Source organism: Thalia democratica, chromosome 2, assembly GCF_965202585.1.
Source record: "Thalia democratica chromosome 2, ktThaDemo2.hap1.1, whole genome shotgun sequence".
Taxonomy (NCBI): domain Eukaryota; kingdom Metazoa; phylum Chordata; class Thaliacea; order Salpida; family Salpidae; genus Thalia; species Thalia democratica.
Window position 1 is genome coordinate 39,125,266 of NC_139166.1, and position 20,638 is coordinate 39,145,903.

Here is a 20,638-nt window from a genome sequence, read left to right on the forward strand (position 1 = left end):
AAGTGTACTTAAATTCTTTTACTTAAAATTAAGTACATTTGAAATAAAACTTTACTTGTTAGTTCAAATACAATACATATTTATCATTTCTACTTATGTAAGCATTTTTGATTAAAAACTAAAAGCAACTTAGTAAAAAGTTTTCTTTTAAATTAAGGCACTTTTAAAATATGAATTTATTATGCTATTAGGTTTTAAACTTAAGTCGCTTTTAAATTACAGGTGCACAAACAAATGGTGAAACTTTCTTAAACTTTATATATTATAAATTCAACATTCGTTATTAAAATTCAGCAAATAAGCACAAGCTAATATATTAACATATTTATAATTTCTGAAATAAACAAAGTTTTAGTTTAAAATCAAAGTTTTATTAGGCGGTGCACAGGCTCTAGAAAACTGTTTAAAATGTGCACCTGTATTAAACAATACTAGTCTAGGTTCTATCGATCGAAAGCGGGAAAATCATGTTAAAACTTTGTCCTATGAGTTTTTATATTAATTTAAAATGTAAGTTATTAGCTGACTGGTTTGCAATTAGAGTTGGAAAGTGTATATGTTGTTTTGTTTTATCTAAAATTCCTTCAGTAGTAATTATATTCAAAAATCAAATTATCATTCCATTTCTCATAGATTAGTTGTTTTTTTCCTTATAGTTATAAGTTTATTTTTTTAAGTTGTTACGTGAGAACTTCAAGAGTTTTTCTTTTAGCTTTTTATGGTATACAGCTTTTCTATAAATTGGAACCACTGCATTAAATTATTTCATAGATTATTAAATTGATAACTTACTAAGTTAAGGCAACGTGCAGATATTATTTAAGTTTTAAACTACTTTATTATATTGAACATAAAAAAAACGCTCAAAATATTTAGTCCTAGAACCTGGTGCACAAAGAACCTTTTGGTTATCCAGTCGTACACCACGGATACCTTTTAATGTCTTGTCCAGGACATTATCTGTTAAGCAAAAATAATTTTATAAAGATAAACTGTATTTTTCACGTTTTTTAGGCTAATAAAAAATATATATCAATAATTTAAATGTTATACATTGAATTAAACTGAACCTAATCAAATTAATATTTTTACTGATACGAATCATACATATTTAAAACTAACAAATGAGCCATATTTTTTGATTAGTCAGCCATATTTACATACACCTTGCCTTATTGTTAACTTTTACGGGCCACTTATGTTCTAAATAAAAAAATTCTTGTGGGTCGCATTTTGTCAACCCCTGGTTTTTAGTCAACATTGACTGAAAAGCAATTAAAAGAAAGCGTTACCATTAAATTTTTCCTTATTCCTGAATTTATTAAAGTTATTGGTTTGTGCTTTAAGCTATCTAAACTTTTAAATTTTTTTATTATTTAACTTTAACAAAAAACTCATGCTAGTTTTAGCAAAAAATTTCGTATTTTTGCCTCCAAAATGAAAATTCAGTAGATTAGAAAATTTATACTTAAAAAAAGTTTTTTGACGGTATAAATGTATTAAAAACTTTATAAATTAGTATAATAAGACAACATCAATAGCTAAAAACAATAATTTATTTTTACTTATATTTAACTATTTAAATTACACTTTAAACAATGTATGGGTGCAAAACAAAAAAGTCTATTTTTATTTTTTTTAAAGGTTTCATTTTGTTAACAAGACCTATAAACTTAAACAAATTAATTGATCTCTTAAAGCATATTATTTTAAAAATATTAGTTTGATTCTCTGTAATGTTTAATTATTAAGTATTAGTGTTTTATATTAAAAGGCATTCACAAACTGTCTTACTCCCTTATAAAAAAACAAAAAGCTCTCCTCTATGTTCTCTGTTCTAGTTTTCTTTTATTTTATTTAAATTTAAAATAAATTAGTTGCTTTTTTGTTGTGCATTGCTGTAACAACTAACACTTATTAGATTATTTTTGACAAAGCTTGATAATTAAATATTTAAATTTATGTGACTATAACGAAAAAACTTTTTAGTACTAAGTTAAACAAAAAATACTGTATAAAGAAAATTATACTTTGCTTAAGGTTGTTAATTTATAAAAAATATTTACAAATATGCTCACAAATTATTTTTTTTAATATTTTTTGTTATACAATCATTAATATTATCAAGATAATAAAACATTTTTTAGGTAAATATTAGTAGCTTACTTTATCATTAAGCTTAAAATGTGATTCACAATATATTAATGATAAAAAAGTTTGTTTCTAGGTTTATAGGTTATAAATAGGTTTCTAAAAGTAAACAATTAATATTTTCGTAATTTAGTTTCATCTTGCTGACAAAAGCCACGAATTAATATTAGAAGTTACTGCTTTGAGATCAAAAAATGTTCAGCTAAAAAATGAAATCATTAACCTTCAAAATAAAGTACGGGTTGAGGAGAAAAAAAAGTTCCAGGTATGCTAAACTTATTAATATTCTGTTTTACTTTTTAATTAACTAAAAATAATAAGTATTAAAAAGGTGTTAAGTATTTATAACGTTAGTTACAATATGTATTTACTACTTACTCTTCAGTTTCTATTTATGTTTATGCCTTCGAAAGTTTATGAGGTTTTTTTTAAGCATACACTTTTAAGGAAACTGTAAAAGACTTGTGGAGTTACTGTTTTGGAATAAAGGAAAAGTTAGGTGACTATCATTTGTTGTTACATCATGATATAAAAAGTTTAGTCTCATCTACTCGAAAAGAAGCAATGGTTTTGCTTGAAAAATTGAGAGACGAAACCCCTTCGTCTACAGCCCGAGAAAGACTTTTTACTATAAAGAATAAGGTTATTTATAATTCAGATTTCTAATTTTGGAATTTAAATTATTAAACAATCAGTTTGTTGTCAGTTTTATTAGTTAGAACTAGACTGCACTGCCGTCAACAGTTTCCGCGACAGATTTCGACCGGTTTTGACAATATGAGAACTTATCAGGCAGACATAGTTTTCAGTCGAAGGATATGTTAAGTGGGTACAGTCGAAAGTACTGTGGAACGTACTGATAAACGGTTAGACTGAAACGCAGTTCCTCGTGACTATACTTGCCTAATGAGCCTAATAATTAGAACAAAATCGGTTATAGTTTTTCGCAGAAACTGTTATGAATGGTCGCTCGGTATATATTAGATCTTGTTACGTAAAAGTGAAAAGCATCTCAGCTTTGCTGACGGCTACAAAAAACATTATGTGTTTTTTTACATTGTTTACATTAAGTACATTTAACAAAGTCCTCAAAAATAAACTTCTCTTTCCAATTTTTAATATTAAATAAGATCGTAATAACTCGCTTATAAAGGTATATATAATATAAATACATTAACAAAACATTACGTTCTTAAAAAATACAATTGTTTCACTGTTCTGTTAGACAGGACAGCTCTTCACTTAGTTTATTATAATAATATCATAAAAAATAAATCAAAATGTACATAAAGTTAAGCAACAACTTAAAAGATTGTTATGCACAATCTTATGTACATTTTGATTTATTTTTTAAAAATATTATTGTAATAAACTAACTAAAGAGCTGTCTTATCAAACAAAACAGTAAAACAATTGTATTTTTTGTAAAACATGGTGTTTTATTAATGTATACTGGCACCTACAATTCTTGTAGAGAGCCTCTCTTTTTCAGAATTTACATACCAGTAGAAGTATAATATATATATATATATATATGATATATCTATATATAGTATATGATAATCTATTGGTAGAGCTACCTATTACAGTCACCTCTCGCGAATATACGCGCATTGTGTCTACAGCAAAAGTGAGTCACCAAGCGAAAGTACGTAACATAACGAAAGGTGGCAAAAATATCTACTATACGGGTTGTTTGTTATAATAAATTTGATCAAACACAGTTTGGTGATTTCTCCACTTTTTCTTTACAGATATAGCTTTTATTCAAGTTGTTCAAATATTTGAAAAGCTTTTCAATAAAAACTGTTTATGTCTATACAAAGTTTTTTTTTCTTCGTTGTTCCTTGCCAATCTAAGATTAAACTTATCTTGCATGGTATAAGAGAAAAATATTCAACTTGATAATCTTAAAATCGATCATGTTAAACTAGATCTTTTAAAACTTGGTCATTTTTAATCCAAAAATTGTAATATTCATATCGATGTATACATAAGAACTTAATAAGCAAAAGTCATAAGTTTTCTCGAAAATATTAAAAATAATATTCTTAAATTTAATAATTTTTGGTTTTAAATGACAGTAGTCCAAAAATCCTGAACAATTTAATTAAAGATAGTTAAACATTTTTTAATTCTTGTTATAAGTTTTACTTGTAAAACTATATAAAGTATAACTAAATATTATAACATAAGTGACTAGTAATTATACAATAATATATACAAGACACACAATTTCAGTAAAACTAAATATATTTCGAGCTATTCTCATCAGTAGATTACAAAGCTTACAAGTAAACAGATTTTACAAACTTATACAGTAACCAAGTAATCAAATAATCATAAAGTAATCAAGAGATTAATAAACGACAAAAGCAATTAGTAACAGTTAAAATTTTTTAAGTTTATTTACGTTATTATTAACCTACAGTAAAACTAAACAAAATAAAATGAAACAATAATTAAAAAGTATTACGAAAATAAAGAAACAGTATGGTCAAAATCTTTTTGCTTACATAAAGCAGGTTTCCTTAATAAAATACAAATGGCTTCTAATTTAATTAAATCGAAAACATTACTACGAGTTTTAATAATTTTAAATCCGTTTAGATTATAACTGTTTGCACAAGTTGAATTCTTAACCAAATGTTCTGCAATAGATGAACGTTCAGATGCATTAAAACCTTGACCGGTATATCATCTTTCTTATCTAAAAAGCAATAAATTTTTACTCTTATTGGCACATGCTCTTTTATTCTTTTCCTTAGATGTCTTGTTTTTAATCCAATATAACTTGCTTTACAACAGCAGCTGTATTGGTAGATTACCATACTTTTATTTAAGTTTGATACTGGACCTTTACCACCTGGTGTTAATAGTGACTTAGAGGTGAAGACAACTCTAGGGTTTGCTGCATAATAAGTAATTCTTATTAATTGTCTATCTTTCTTTTCTAACATTTCTGAGCTTTTATTAATGAATGGAACTTTTAAAGTAACTACACATTTTTCCGGTCCTATTGTCTTTATTCTATCCATATTTTTAAAATGTAAATTAATTGTTTTGTTAATTTTTACTGAACGACCGTTGTTGTTACTTATGTTTATGCGGACCTAGCGATTTATTGACTTAACGCATTATAACAATACCGGTGACGTTTACTTAAATGTTTAGAATTGATTTAGCTAAATAACTTAGACTATCATTTAAGCTTAGCCTGATTAAGTAGTAAGATTGTTAGAATACTTAAACTAATAGTATAAAGAAATTGAGTCTTTGAAAAAAAAGATGTATTATGATGAATAGAAATACGAATAATAAAAAATATAGCAAACTGTACAAATAAACTACTTTAATTCAAAAGTTCAGATAAAAAACAGTCGCCATCGTACAAGTGTACGATGGGAACACAACACTTTGCAAGAAATAGAAGCGTTATCAACTAGGACACTGAAAACTAACTCAAAAAACAAGCGCGTTTACTGAATTTAAGGTGAATAAATTTGAGAGTAAGAAAGAAAAAAAGCCACTTTTGACTGCTAAAAACACTGTTAAAGTGTTACAAATTAACTCTTGTGGGTAACCGTTTTTGTTTAATAGTAACTTGATATGGTTGATTTCACTTATTAGCATCTCTGGGGAACAAATTTTTGTGTGCACGATGACACAAAGTTCTGATAAAATTTACTATTCTTTTTGAACTACAGTTTGATTGAAAATTGAAATAACACCCTGTAAAAGTTTCCTTTCTGTACACCGAAGTAAAAAATATACTTTCTTTTCGTTTAATTTGTTCATCCAAAAATGCAAGTTCATCGTTGTTTTCTTTTTCTATTGTGAAACGTATAGACCAGGGTTTCCCAAAGTGGGTGATATCGCCCCCTGGGGGCGATTTTAGTAAGTCGGGGGCGATAACTAGTAAGGGGGCGATTTTAAAATTTTGGGCTGTCATAAAATTTTAACTTTTTATCTTGCTATTTTACTAATTTCAGCTTGCTATTAAATATTTGACCCTGAGGTAAAACTTAAACAAAAAAGTTTATTTCGTTTATGTAAAATATAGTGAGAAAAATCAAGTACTTATGACTCCTATTTTCAAGTAAATTACATATTCTCATTCAAATATTTTCTTATTTAACAATTACATAGATAGTAGACGATCGGAAACCCTCTCACCATTTATAACCTGACATATTTGTTATTTGGGATCATAAATTGTTTGTAAAAATCTATGTTACCTATTATTAACTATCACCTCATGATATTTCTAATTGTTTTTTGAAAAGTCACAAAGTTAGACTAAGAAATAAAACTGTACAGGGTTGTCAATTTAGCTAGAAACCTGGAAAAACCCGTAATTTGACAATTAAGGCAAAAAAAAAAAACCTAAAAAATCTGGAATTTTTAACAATTTCAACGTATTAAGTAGTAAAATATCGATTTGACACAAAAAAGCTATCATATAGATAAAAATATGGATCCCTTCGAGGCAGATCTTTTGAAGTAAACGACTTACAGGAAATCTTCTTAGACTTACAAACTGACCTTAAACTTAAAGTAAATTTTTCCAAAGAAGGATATGAAAACTTTTGGACTCAACAAAAACTAAGGCAAACGTATCCAATCATTTGAGAGGAATTAAGATTGTTGTTTATAGTTTTTCCTTCTAGCTATGTTGTTGAGAAAGCTTTCAGTTCAGTTATCAACATCTTGAGCAAAATATCTAATCTAGATATTTGTAAAGGAGGCTTTATATTACTGATTAAGAATCAGGTTAGAAAAACTTGCAAGCAGTCATGAATCTCATCCTTCACATTATATTAGACTTCAGTAGCAGACATTAGTTTATAAAGTTTTTTTTATTTTATTTGGTCTTTAAAAATACTTCTTATTTAACCAGGTTTGTATTGTATTTAAGTTGTCTTTTTAAAATAAAAATTTTATTAAGTTATTTATTCTAAAGACAGAACTGCATAATGCCTAATAAATGTCAATTACGGTAGACTTCCTCTTGAGTTCGTACTTTTTACCCAAAAAAAAGTGCAAATTTATATTTTCTGAAATTTAACTTAAATAAAGTCTATTACTGACTAAGTATTAATAAAACAAAAAATACATAATATTTAATAGCTTATATAGATGGTTTTTTTAATGAATGTTTTTTTTATGTTTTAGTTGATTTAATCTTTGTTCATAACGTTGTTGCATATAACATAGTTATACTTATCATTTTGTAATAAAAAATGGTAATAATTTTTGAGTTTGAACTTTTTGATTTTGTTCAAAGTGCCTACTCAAGCGGAAGTCTACTGTATTAATTAAATGGTTTACGTTTCAAATCGGTTAATAGTATTATTTTGACCTGATTAATATTTGTCGTTTTACATTACACTAAAAGTTTTTATAGCATAGTGATTAAAGTATTTCTTAGAAAAAATTTATTTGACATATTTTTGTTATTACTTGTTTAATCTGTATAAATAAAAAAATCTTGATAAGCATTTAAGTTTTTATTTCAAAATTTTTTTTTGATTTTAAAAGAGTATAGATTTGAGGTCTCTATTTGAAGTGACTTCAAATTTTTCATTTAAAAGATTCTTAAACTCAATTTTGTTTTCTAACTTTATTTATTATTGTTAAAACCTCTATATATTAAGGAATTTTAAACTATTATACAACTGTTTTTTGTTTTATCTTAATTTTTAACATATTAGCAATTAGAATGTGTTGTTTATTTTAATAGTTCAACACTAGCTTTAAGTTTTTCATTATTTCCTTCTGGTAAACTATTATAGGCTAATAACTAGAGAAAAAATAAGTTTAACCAGTATTAAATAAGCCATCAAAAAGACTGCTACAGTCACAAAACAAAATTTTAACCTAATTAAAAGAAATTTTAAATTGATTACTTTCTTTTCACAGAATTAACTGTAAAACATTTGATTTTTTTTTTAATCTAAATTAAGAAAAAAAAATGTTGAAATTAAGGTTTAGTTTCCTAAAGGTTATTCCTAGTCAAATACTATTTAATGGTATTCTACTACAAAACATAAAGACTAAAAAGTTTAAAATTGAATATTTAACTTTACAACTAACTTGCTTATAATATATGTTGTCATTGAAATTAATATTTTTACCGCATTTGATTTTTTTAATTTAAATTAAGAAAAAAAAAATGTTAAAATTAAGGTTTAGTTTCCTAAAGGTTATTCCTAGTCAAATACTATTTAATGTTATTCTACTACAAAACATATAGACTAAAAAGTTTAAAATTAAATATTTAACTTTACAACTAACTTGCTTATAATATATGTTATCATTGAAATTAATAATTTTACTGCATTAAATAAGCAACCACTTTTCATGTTAGATAATCAACCAGTTGGTCAAACTTCCTCAAACTAGATCAATAATTATGTTTTATTATTTATTTTATTATGTGTAAACTAAACTGTTCATTCTTTTATAGTTTTTTAATCTCTGGTATAGTAATTTTAGAATATGCTCATTTATAAAATAGTCTAAGTAGTTTGTGCGGCTTAAATAAGCTACTTAGTATCAATTTCTAGATGTCCGGAATTCGTTATATGAGAGATTATTATAATGTCAGGTTTCAGTTAAGATTTCAGATGGATAACGTACAGTAAAGATCCAGTCAAATTTCGATCCGCAAAGTAACTTGTGCAAAACAAGTAAAATTTAGTTTTTTGATACTTAATATTTTAAAATACACTTTCAATTTGGTTTTCAGTTCGCAATAGTATTTCCTAGATCACAATAATACTAAATCATTTTTTTACAATTTTGTTCGAGTTTTTTAATTTTCTTATATATTATATTTTTAAATTGTGCAGCCGGCGATTTTTTTAACGAGTTTAAACTAGAAAATATTTTTTAGTAAATATGAATTGCTGACTACAAAAGTTGTACACCACTACCCTAAAAGTTTCATTAGTTTCAAAAAAAATCATACTTAACCAGGATTGATTACAGATTACACAAGGCTTATTAATAGTTAAGTTACTTAATACACTTTACTGGGCTTATAATTTAACAACTGTAACTTATTTTCTCAAGCCCTGTAAACTACTTTGAACACAGCCCAAAAGTGCGTGCATAAGAAGTACCAGACTAAATTACATTTCGAACACAACTTTTTTGGCTCAAAAGTTTGAACTCGAGAGAAAAACTACTTTGTAAAATCGTGGGGGGGGGGGGCGCTTATTTTTCAAATTTCCGAAAAGGGGGCAATTAAGTAAATGAGTTTGGGAAACTCTGGTATAGACTCATGGGCATTATTCAAAATATAAAAAATTCATCCATAACTTTCTCGCTTTTAACTAATACGAAATACTTTATTTTGATTTTTTCATGATTGTTTAATTTTGTTTTGTTTAGTTTTATTATAGATTAACTATAACGTAAATAAACTTAAAAGATTTTAACTGTTAATAATTGTTTTTGTCGTTTATTAATCTCTTGATTACTTTATGATTATTTGATTACTGGTTACTATATAAAATTTTAAATTCTTTTTACTTGTTGTCTTTGTACTCTACTGATGAGAAAAGCTCGAAATATATTTAGTTTTACTGAAATGTTGTGTCTTTTATATCTTATTGTAGAACATATTTAAATAAATAGTATTCTGCTTGTTTAAAAACTTTTTAAACATCACAAGTTATAAATATTGTAAAATAGATTTTTAAATTACAGTACTTCAAGCATTGACAAAAAAAATTTAAAAAAAAAAATAGAACAAAAAAATATTCAGATAATTATTTTAAGTACAGTGAGTTACTTACTAACTATTTTTTTAATTATTTAGGTAACAGTGTAATCAAAATGTTCGGTCTATTGACTTATATATTTTTATAGTATTATTTTACAAATAACGAAAGTGTGTTTAAGGTTTATAAAAACGATAACTCCCTTACTGGTTTTTAATTGATTGTTTCATAAGCTTTTTTATTGCAAAGTAACACTTTTTTAAGTTTAAAAAAGACGTAAAAAATTAAACTAATATAAACAAGGTTATACAATGTTGTCTTGAACTAATCTTTAAGGTCAAAAAATAAACAAAATAAGTAAATATTACAAATCTGGCAAAACGATTTGTATTAAACTTGTTATGACATTTATCCTTATTATTTTTAAGCAAAAACGTTATCAATGAAGCTTTCTTAAACTCAACTACTTTTGGAATTCTACTTTTTTTCTCCTTAATTCGTTCAGTCTAGACCAGGGGTTCCCAACCAGGCAGCATTCCAGGGGGTGCGAGATGGCTTTTCATTTTGTCTGAGAAATAAGGATTTTTTCACTCTCTGATAAAGTTTATAAAGTTACAAAGTACATTTTGTTATTAAAAGAAGTCGGCGCTAATTATCTAAAAACATTAATTGAATTAATACATAATAGAGCAAGAGCGCTTTTCTAGAAGTAAATTAATTTTACTAACTTCATTTAGTAGCTGTTAGTTTAGAATTTACATTTCAGTAAAAGTTTCTTAGAGTTTTAAACCTGTGAATTTTAGTCATCTAATCTTTAAGTATTTTATTTTCTTAACTGGCATCCATTTCCATTAACTGTTTGAAACAACTTATGAGCTAGCATCTATTTTAATTTAAATAATTAAATGAAAATTAGTATCTTCAGCCCGTTTTTTATTAGCTGTTAAGAACAGGTTCTGTTCATTTCTAATGTAATCTTTTATTAAGCTGAGTTGTGCAAAAACTGGTGTTTAAAGATTTAACATCAGTAAATTGTAAAGTTCACAGCAATTACTGCACGTTATACCATTTAAGAAAACTTGTTTTTAGCTTTAGTGAAACCAACTTTTATAGATCAGCAAAAGTATTCAAAGCATCAACTTTATTTCTATTCATTCCTTTTTTGAGCTTAAAGCGTTTACCTTTTCCAATCTTTTTTTTTTCTTGTTGTAAGCATACAAACTTTTTTTTTGTATTTGCTTTTATACATATCTTTTGACAATTTAAGACTAAATATCTTTTAACTTTTTAAAATCTTAACTCAAACCTTTATTATTTTGAAACCTCCTAGCTGCTAATAGATTTGAAAATAAAACATTACATAAGCCTAACTTAAAACAGCTGATTTTTATTTTTTATTTACATATATTCATAACAAAATGTATAAAAAGTTTAGTTTTGAGTTTAATCCTAATATTTATTACTTTTCTAGTGCTTTTTCCTCACTTCTTATGTTTTTTCAAATTTTAAAAAAATGACGAAGTCATAAGCTAAAGCATTGTTTTTGTATAAATTTTATTAAAAAAAAATGTCTTAGTAATTCACTTTTTTATTTTTCTTAGAATACAGTTTATTTAATTAGTACTCAATCATCAATAGTACACAATTACACTATTATAAAAATTAAAATACAAATTATTAATTAATGAAATCAATGATTTTATAATCAAATTATCAATAAATAGTTATAGCATACAGTGTTAGGGGTGCGAGATCAAGTTAAGAGACTTTAGGGGTGCGGGGCATCAAAAAGGTTGGGAACCACTGGTCTAGACGTTGGGAAGACGATCTGAGTTTAAAATACTATACTATTTTAAACCGCTAGACTTAGCCGTACTCAAATTCTAAGATTGTGAACTATTTTAATATATATATATATATATATATATTATTTAATTACAATAAAAAATCATTTAAACTTAAAATAAACAATAAATAAACATATTCTATCAAAAAACATATGTTTGTTTCTTAATCAAAAGCTATTTGCATTATAATTCTTATCTTTGATATATCTATGACATAAACTAATAATTTGTTATCTTCAAAAATTTATGCATTGTCAAAATGAAGGTTTTTATAGATTAAGTTTTCACAAGTTTCTTATTTTTTCTAAAAAGTAAATATTATTTATCAAAATTACAATTTTGATGATTTATTTTTAGTTTAAAATTTAAAAGTATTTTCTACGATCAGAATATAATATTAACCATCAGACTTTTATAGAAAATTTTAATTATACTTGGTGTTAAAAAGAAGTTAAAAGCTGTTTATTTTTTAATAAGTTTTTCTTGTTTATAGTTCTATTACCTATTCAGTATATACAGCTTAAAATGATTACATTATGTTATTAAGTTTATAAAAGATTGTTTATAGTTTAGATATTTATATATATATATCAATACTTTATCTATATCTTGTTCACAACTTTATTTTTATTTTTGTATTTTCTGAATAATTTTTGCATATTAACAGGAAATGCAATTAGACAAGTTACAAAAAGATAACTTTGAACTTCGAAGGTTAATCAATAAAATGAAGGCATTTTCGCAAGTTAAACTAGCATGCTCCAACATTATTTTCAGCAAAAAAATTGATAGAATGAAAGGCGTCATTGATAAGTTTTTGAACTAATATTACTAGTTTAATTAAGGGAGCTCATGTTTATAAAAATTTTATCTACTCCTTTATATCAGGGGTCGGCAAACTGCGGCCCGCGAAGGGTAAATCTGCGGCCCGCGAGCACGTTATTTTTTTGAATGGAATGCGGCCCGCGAAGGAAAATTTTGTGGCCCGCGAGTATGTAAATGTGGCCCGCTGAGCAAAAACATTTTTCAATTTAAATTTTTTCGGTAGTTCGATTTAACTTGATTAGTTTAGTTTTAAGTCTCTGTATAATATTTAAAAGTAATTAGAAGAAATTACTGCATTTGTTTAAAAATGTGAAAAAGACAGATTAGCATTCTAACAGGATGTTTTTCTTAGTTTCATAATAACTTCTTTTTTACAACAGCAAGTAATTATCTGAAAAAAGAGTGTAAAAAGTGATTGGATTTAATAAGTTAGATATATAATACCTATTTATTTTATAAACTAAATGCAAATGTTTTCCATTTTGTACAAAAGTAATGCACAGTAATTAACTAAAGTGTCATTTCTTTATAGCTTAGATATTCTTTTTCAATATTTTATACCTAAGTTTCCTTTATAGATTTTTTATTTGTAAATGTTACATTTTAGTGTAAAAACATTTAACATAACATAGTAATAAGAAATAAGGTTTATTTGATTTTTTTTCAATACATTTAATTTTTTTAAAGTTTTCTTTGCACTTTAAATTAATTTCTATGCACAGCAACTTAAAAAGATGCTCATATTTTAAACCACTTTTTATTTAATACTTCAGTTAGTTAAAGTTTAGTTTATGCGTAATTTTCTAACATTGTCGTTTCTACATGTAATATCTAAATTGTACACACACAATTAAAACAATATATATGACATAATTTAATATAGTTTTTGTTAGGTGTACATTTTCATTTTTCAAACATTTTTTTTGTCAAACTTAGTTAATTTTTATGCCTTGCATATCAATACACACAATTGCTGTTTTTTGGAGCTACCTATTTAATATAAACTAGATTTAGAGATGGTAAGTTTATTAAGTTTGTACATTGTTAATCAAAATAGTTCAAATTCAAGCAAATAAACAACTAAACATTGCCAACGAGCGTGAACTTGGCTTGAATGTCTTATTTTGTAATTTAACTTTTTAACAAAACTTTAAAACCAATTATAAATTTAAATACTATATTATATATAATATAGTTATATATAATATATAATTAATTAAGTTAAGTATAAATAAATAAAATAGTATATAATAAATAATAAATATATAAATAAATATAAATAAAATAAATTTAAAAAAATTAAATTATATATAATATAATGTATATAATTATAAATTTAAATAAAAAAATTTGAAAATAATTTTTTGGAGAAAAACAAGTAAAGTAAAAAATGCTAAAAAACATTAAATATTTAAAGGGGCCCCACTACAAAACTAAAACCCCAATTCGATAAAAGTTATTGTGAAAAGCTAAACAAAAGAACGTTCTTTAGAAATAAAAAAAATTCCAAGTTAGCGTTAAAGAAATTAAGAATAATTGGTTTTAAAGTTTGGTTAAAAAGTTAAATTACAAAAAAAAAACATTCAAGCCAAGTTCACGCTCGTACATTGCCACACACTCTGACTATCACTATTTGAAGACTTTTAATCTCAGGCCAAATAAATTTTTTAAGTTTTTGGCTAGAATTTCTTTTTGTATACAAAAATATCAGGAATGTTTTTGATGACTCAGGCTGACTTTTTTGCTTGAAAGATTAACAAATTAAACTTATGATGTGTGTTTTGCTCAATCAACAGTGTTAGTTTGAGCTATAATATATGTTAAATTTTAAGTCTTGCAGCTAATATAATTAAAAATGTTATTTATATTATTGTGTACATTTAAGTGTGAACAATCAGTGTTGCCAAAAAACTTGAATCCAGGAAAAGCTTTGAATTTGAAAATTTATGCTTAAAAATTCTGGAAAAAAACTTGAATTTGAGAACTTTTGAAAAAACCTGAAATTTGAAAAATTTTTACATGCAAAGTAATTAAATTTCGATTTGATACAAAAAACTTACCAAATAAATATTTTTCAATTAGAAAATATATTAAAGTAGCTTAACAGTATTTTTTAATATTGATATTTTTGTTAAGACATTTTTTCAACTTTAATTAAACTTTATACTAAAAATAAAAGAAGGAATTGTACTTCCAAAAACTTTGTTTTGGCGTATTGCACCTTTACTTGTAAAATTTCACCGATTGTTGTGCTTCGCTTTGAAACTAAACCAAGAAATTCTACTAAAATGTCAAAGTTAGTAAAAACATCTCTAATAAAAATTCTCAGATGAGAATTTTTTTTTTATCAGTGCTCTCATGTTAACAGACTGATTAAAGTCCTAATTTGATTTATACGACTATAACCTTAATGCATTTTCTAAACACGACTTCTAGTTGTCAATGAAGAAATAAACAAAAGCTTTTCATTAACGCCAACATAAATTATTTAGAAAAGTTTTCAATTACAAACGGTATCTCATTTTAAGTAATAAATTTTGCTACTTTATAACTTGCCTTAACAATTTTTTCTGGTCATTCTGTAGTTACTGAAGATTATTATGTGCTTTGTTGGAGAACTGACTTAGGTGATTTATTTTTTTATCGTTTCTCGCAATAACTCCTAACTAACGTTTTTTTATTCTTGTAGCTCGTCTTATATTTGACAATTACTACTTTTAAATGCAATATTCTTATTTCAGATAAAGAATTGCTAAAATGCTTAATAAAAATAAGTCTTTCTACTTCGCTAATGACTCAATAGAGTTTTATACTTTTGTTAAATTTTTTAAGAATTTTAATTGTCCATTCCAGCTGACTTATATTTTTTTGGCATGTAATTTATTTACTGTTAATAACCTTCGTTATTTCTTTATGTTGTGAACTTTATTTTAACTGGGTTGCTACACAAACAGGCTATTTTAAAAGCTTAAAAACTCAGGTGTGTGTGAAACTTTTATTTCAAACACTTTAAAGAAATCTTTCAATTTTCAGAATAGTTTTTATGACTGTAGTGTAGTTTGCTAATTGTAATTTTTTCTTGTTTTCTTACATTTTGTGTGATTTTTGATAATGATGATATTTTAACTAGGTATTTAAGCTTGATTAACAACTATTTATTAGCTTTTTCAACTTTTAATAAACTTAGGCTGGTTTAATACAACTCAGACTTTTTTTTTTAAGTGGCAACCATGTAAAATACTAATTACTAATAAGATATTTTATTAAAATTTTCGAGAATAAATTATGTTAAAGAATTTGTTTTAGCTTTCTGGAATACAAATAGGTATTAATTTTATTAAGTTAACTAATTAATAAGTTTTCTAATGAGTGTAAATTACTTAACACGCAAAAACCTTTTTTTGAAGTAAATATTCTTAGAAATATGAAAAAAGGGTTGATAATATAACATATGTATAAAAGTAACCCATAAATTGTCTTTCAAGTTAGGTTTTTATAGAGAGTTAGGTTGTAAGTAAAATTACAAAAGTATTAAGTTTAACTTATTTAGTGGTTATGAAAGTAGATAGTTTATAAACACTTAAGTATATTAGTCAATGTAAGTTCTATCCAATAAATATTAATTTAAAAAGGCATTCTATGTATAGCTAAAAGTCATTTAAAATAATAAGGTGAATAAAAGTAAAACCTTTCTTCAGTGTGACTAAAACTAAAAAAAAAATATTATTCAAATGTCACTAAAACTAAAACTGCGGCCCGCGAAGACTTAGGAAACTTGAAGTTTGGCCCGCGACCACCAACTGCCTGCCCACCCCTGCTTTATATGGTTATATTATTTCAACATGTTTTAACTAATTGTGACTATATTTAATTCTTATTAAAATGTTAGCTTCTTATAAAATTTATGTGTTTTATAATTTATGAAAACTACTGTTTTATTAAACTAAAAGATTCAATTAAACTATGCAAGTATTGTCTGTTAATTATTATAATTAAATTTGTTTATGTTAAACCTAGGGTCGGCAAACTGCGACCCGGCAGTACAAAAATATGTGGTTTGCGATATACTTTTTAGCTAAAAAGGTAGGTAAATACAAAAAGGCACGAAAGGTCACTTTTGTACGTTGTGTCATTTTGCATAAAAAATTACTTTTGCTTTTTATACTTTTTTAACATAGGAGTTATATTTAAACTAGAATTTGAAATTTTTTCAGCATTTACTTCAGGTTAAAACTGATTGTCCAAAATCGTTTTTAAGGGCAGTTTTCGGCAACATTATAGATAATTCACTAATTTGTTTCCTAATGTCTGCCAAAATAATTTGTTTTTAAATACTGTAATACATTTCTTTATAATACTTTAGTGTTTTACAAGCTCAATAAGCTTTACAACGTAGAAGTTTTTGTTTTAGAATGCTTGTATCAACTCGTGTTGTAGTGTGTTTTAGTAGTTTTGTTTAACAAGTAAGACAGTATTAACTTTGAAATGATACATGTTAAGGGTAGGAGTCTAATATGCACGAAGGGACATTTTAGCATGAAGATACTTTTTCATGGCATCAATTTTGCACGAGGTGTCACTTTTGCACGAGTCAATTTTTTTTTACTGTCACTATTACCCCTTGCCCTCAGCCAGTTTTTTCTATAATTTACTTTTTAGATTTTATTCATTTCTTACAAATAGTTTCTATTAAATATGTATATTTTTTTTACTATCACTATTACCCCTAACCCTTACTCTCGGTAGGTAAATTTTTTTCTTTTCTTTTTTTTAATTTTTTTTTTAATACGCATTTTTTTACTTGTTTTATTTTACTTTTACTATCACTGTCACCCTTAACCCTTACCCTCGGTCGGTAACTTTTTTTTTTACTAATTCATCTTTTTATGTTTTATTATACATTTTTTTCAGTATATTTTATTTATTTTTTTACTTTCGTGCAAAAGTTACCGTTCCTGCAAAAACGCTTTCCTGCAAAAATTTCTTCATGCAATAATGTCCCTTCGTGCAAAAGTGTCTTCGTGCATATTTGACCTCTTCCCACATTTTGAATATATACTGAAAAATAAAGCATGCAAGTGTTTAAAACTACTAGGCAAAATTTGTTTAAACTCATTTTCATTATTTTTTATAATATTTTAACAAGTACTAGTTATAAAATCTTAAAGCAATACTAACTTTAACGTATAAAGTAAGACAGGAGTTGGTAGGCTTTGGTGTTAGCAAGCAAAGTTTTAAAAGTATAATTTTATGCGAGCTGCAATTGAAATTTTACTTACAACATGACTTTTTTTAATATTCTTTAAAGACGCAGAATATCTAGTGCAAGTTTCAAAAACTATGGTTTAGCAGGTCAGATTTACATACTCGCGGGCCGCATAGCACATACCATTTGAAATAAACATGTAATAAAATTAGTTTATAAAACCATATATAAAAACTTTTTCAATTCTTTTACAAAAACAAAAAACAACAGATACAAAGATCTTTCGTTTATTATAGGAACATTTTCAATGCTTATTCAAACAGGTTAAGAATTATTCAAAAAAACGGCAGACTACCTTCACACAATTCATTTTAATCATTTGAAATAGATACATAGTTCTACGACCTCTTGTTTATAATTTTATAGTTTATATTATAAATGAAATACTTAAAAAAAAGTTGAACTACTTATAATGTAAGCAATTAAACCATATTGAAAAATTGTTATGTCATCACACTTTCGAAAAAGACGTTGTGTTTTATAGCTAACTCAACTGAGTTTGGATTTTCGAACCTCGTAGTAGATAAGTTATAAAAACTAAAAAAAAAATTGTCCAAAAAGCGCAGTAATATAAGTTCAAAATTTGTTACTTGAATTGAGTATAGTTTTTTTTAATAAGGTTCAATAAAAAATCTATTGTTATAAACATAACTTAAAAAAAAATTATATGTAAAATTTGATTCCAGCTATTTTTATAAGAAATTTATTTGGTTTTTCGGAATTATGTTTCAAGTTTAGTTGTTATTTTTTTAAACATACTCAATTTGTTTTTGTGAACTTAGTTTTATTTTGATTTCAAAAAAGTCAACCGTGCTAAAGTGACGCTTCGTGTTCTTGATCCGTTTCCGTTAAACCTAAAGTCTGCAGAACAGTTACATATTTTAATACCGTGTGCTAAAAAATTATGTTTTAATATTATCTAATCAAATAATCTTTGACCGAAACTTAGTTTGCATAATAAAGTCTTGAAAGAAAAATACTTTATCTAATCTTGTCCTGGACAAGAGGTTAAAAGGTATCTGTGGTGTGCGACTCGATAACCGAAAGGTTCTTTGTGCACCAAGTCCCATGACCAAATATTTTGAGCGCCTTTTTTCTGTCGTTCAATAAACTATATATATAACCAAATTAAAAACTAAAATTCTAATTATAGAACTAAGCATGATTGTGTATCTCGGGAAATGATTTGCCATGAAGACAATCGGTTGTTACGTGAGCAACTAGAAAGTGCAAGAAAAGAACTTAAAAATTCGCACACTGTTCTAGATGACACTCACAAAAAAATTGCCCTAAACAAAAAAGTAGCTGAAGAAAAAAAACATCAAATCCAAGTTGAAAAGAAAACACGGTTTGTTTATATAAATTACCAAAAAAAAAAAAAAAACTTTTAACATAAGTTTTTAATTTAATGTTATAATTTAAGGAGTTTGAACTAAAATGTGAAAAATAATCTTATACAATTATCTAGAGATCTACCGGACCCATTATATTAGGATCTGGCCACATCCGGATCTCTTATTTATTTTAGGATCCTAATGATTCCCAGTCGTTTTTATATCAATAGAATACAAACTTACACATATAAATTAAGCATTAAATTACTACTAATTTTCTATAAAAAAAAGTTTATAACAAATTTTTCATCGTTCATAAATAAGATGTAAATGGTTTAGAAAATACCAGGGGCGGGTCTAGACATTTTTCAAAGGGGGTTCATAATTTTTTTTGTTCTTAACTTGCCGCTTTAGTACGCCGTTCTTAGGTATGCACTGCCAGAGTTGTTTTCTTTGTTAGTTATTTACAAATTTCGCAAGGCTGCTAAATGTTAGTATAATTATTTATTTTTTTATTATTATTTGTTTAAGTTTTAAGATCATATAGTTATTAACTAACTTACACTTTTATAAATCTAACCTAATAACATTATGATGTTCATATAACATTAACTTTAAGCTATAAGTTTTACTTAGATTTTATTCAGTTTTTTGTTTTAATTTTTTTAATTTCTTTTATTTCAAGTTTAGCCTAATGTCTTCCTACATGTTATTATATAAATTTTTACAGATTATAAACAACTGAAGATCTCGTTTGACTAGTTTCAAGCGAGTGAAACATTGTATTGTTAATAATAATTAAATTTTTTAATTAATTATAACTTATAAATAAAAATAAAAATGGTTAGAACCATCAAAAAATCACTGTCTCAGTCTTTTACAAACACTTTGAAAAGACAATAAACATTGTCAATTCTGTAAAAAACAAAAAAAATATACTAGCAACTAGAGAAATTTAAATACCGTGAATTAGATATTTTTATTTACATCTTTGAATATAACTAAAATACAAAAATAAAAAATTATTATTTTACCAAAATATTGAATTTTATACTTTTACTTCAAGATCAATAGAACACTTGTATTTGAGATTGGTCAGTTAAGTTTAATATATTTTTTTTAAATTGAGAAACTGAGAACGCAAACTTTAGAAAATTATTTTTGTTTACTGTAACTAAGAAAAAATATTTTTATAAACAACAAGCAATTAAAAAAACCCCCTAATATAGTACTTGATAAGAAAAAAAATGATGACATTTTGAATTTTTTAATAAAACTATTCCTTAAAAACACTGATTAAATTAATTTTTGCCTTTGTTTTTTTATTCCACCCTTGTTCTATATAATCTAAACTAGTGCTTATAGAACTTTTTTAAATACTGGACTGTGTATGCATTTTCATTCTGTTTTGGTATCTTTTCCTTGTAAATTTTTTTATGGATAAGAAGTTTCAGTGATTTTTAACATAAAGATTTTCGGATATAT

General features: G+C 25.4%; 1 protein-coding gene across 1 annotated transcript in view; it reads left to right on the forward strand.

The window, feature by feature from the left end:
* LOC145828580 (coiled-coil domain-containing protein 162-like) overlaps positions 1 to 20,638 on the forward strand; it is a 51,946-nt gene that overhangs the window by 11,535 nt on the left and 19,773 nt on the right. The window contains exons 6-9 of the mRNA XM_082936335.1: positions 2,285 to 2,416; positions 2,599 to 2,793; positions 12,396 to 12,541; positions 18,973 to 19,167. Of these exons, the coding sequence (XP_082792461.1) occupies positions 2,285 to 2,416; positions 2,599 to 2,793; positions 12,396 to 12,541; positions 18,973 to 19,167 (668 nt within the window). The remainder of the gene's footprint in view (positions 1 to 2,284; positions 2,417 to 2,598; positions 2,794 to 12,395; positions 12,542 to 18,972; positions 19,168 to 20,638) is intronic.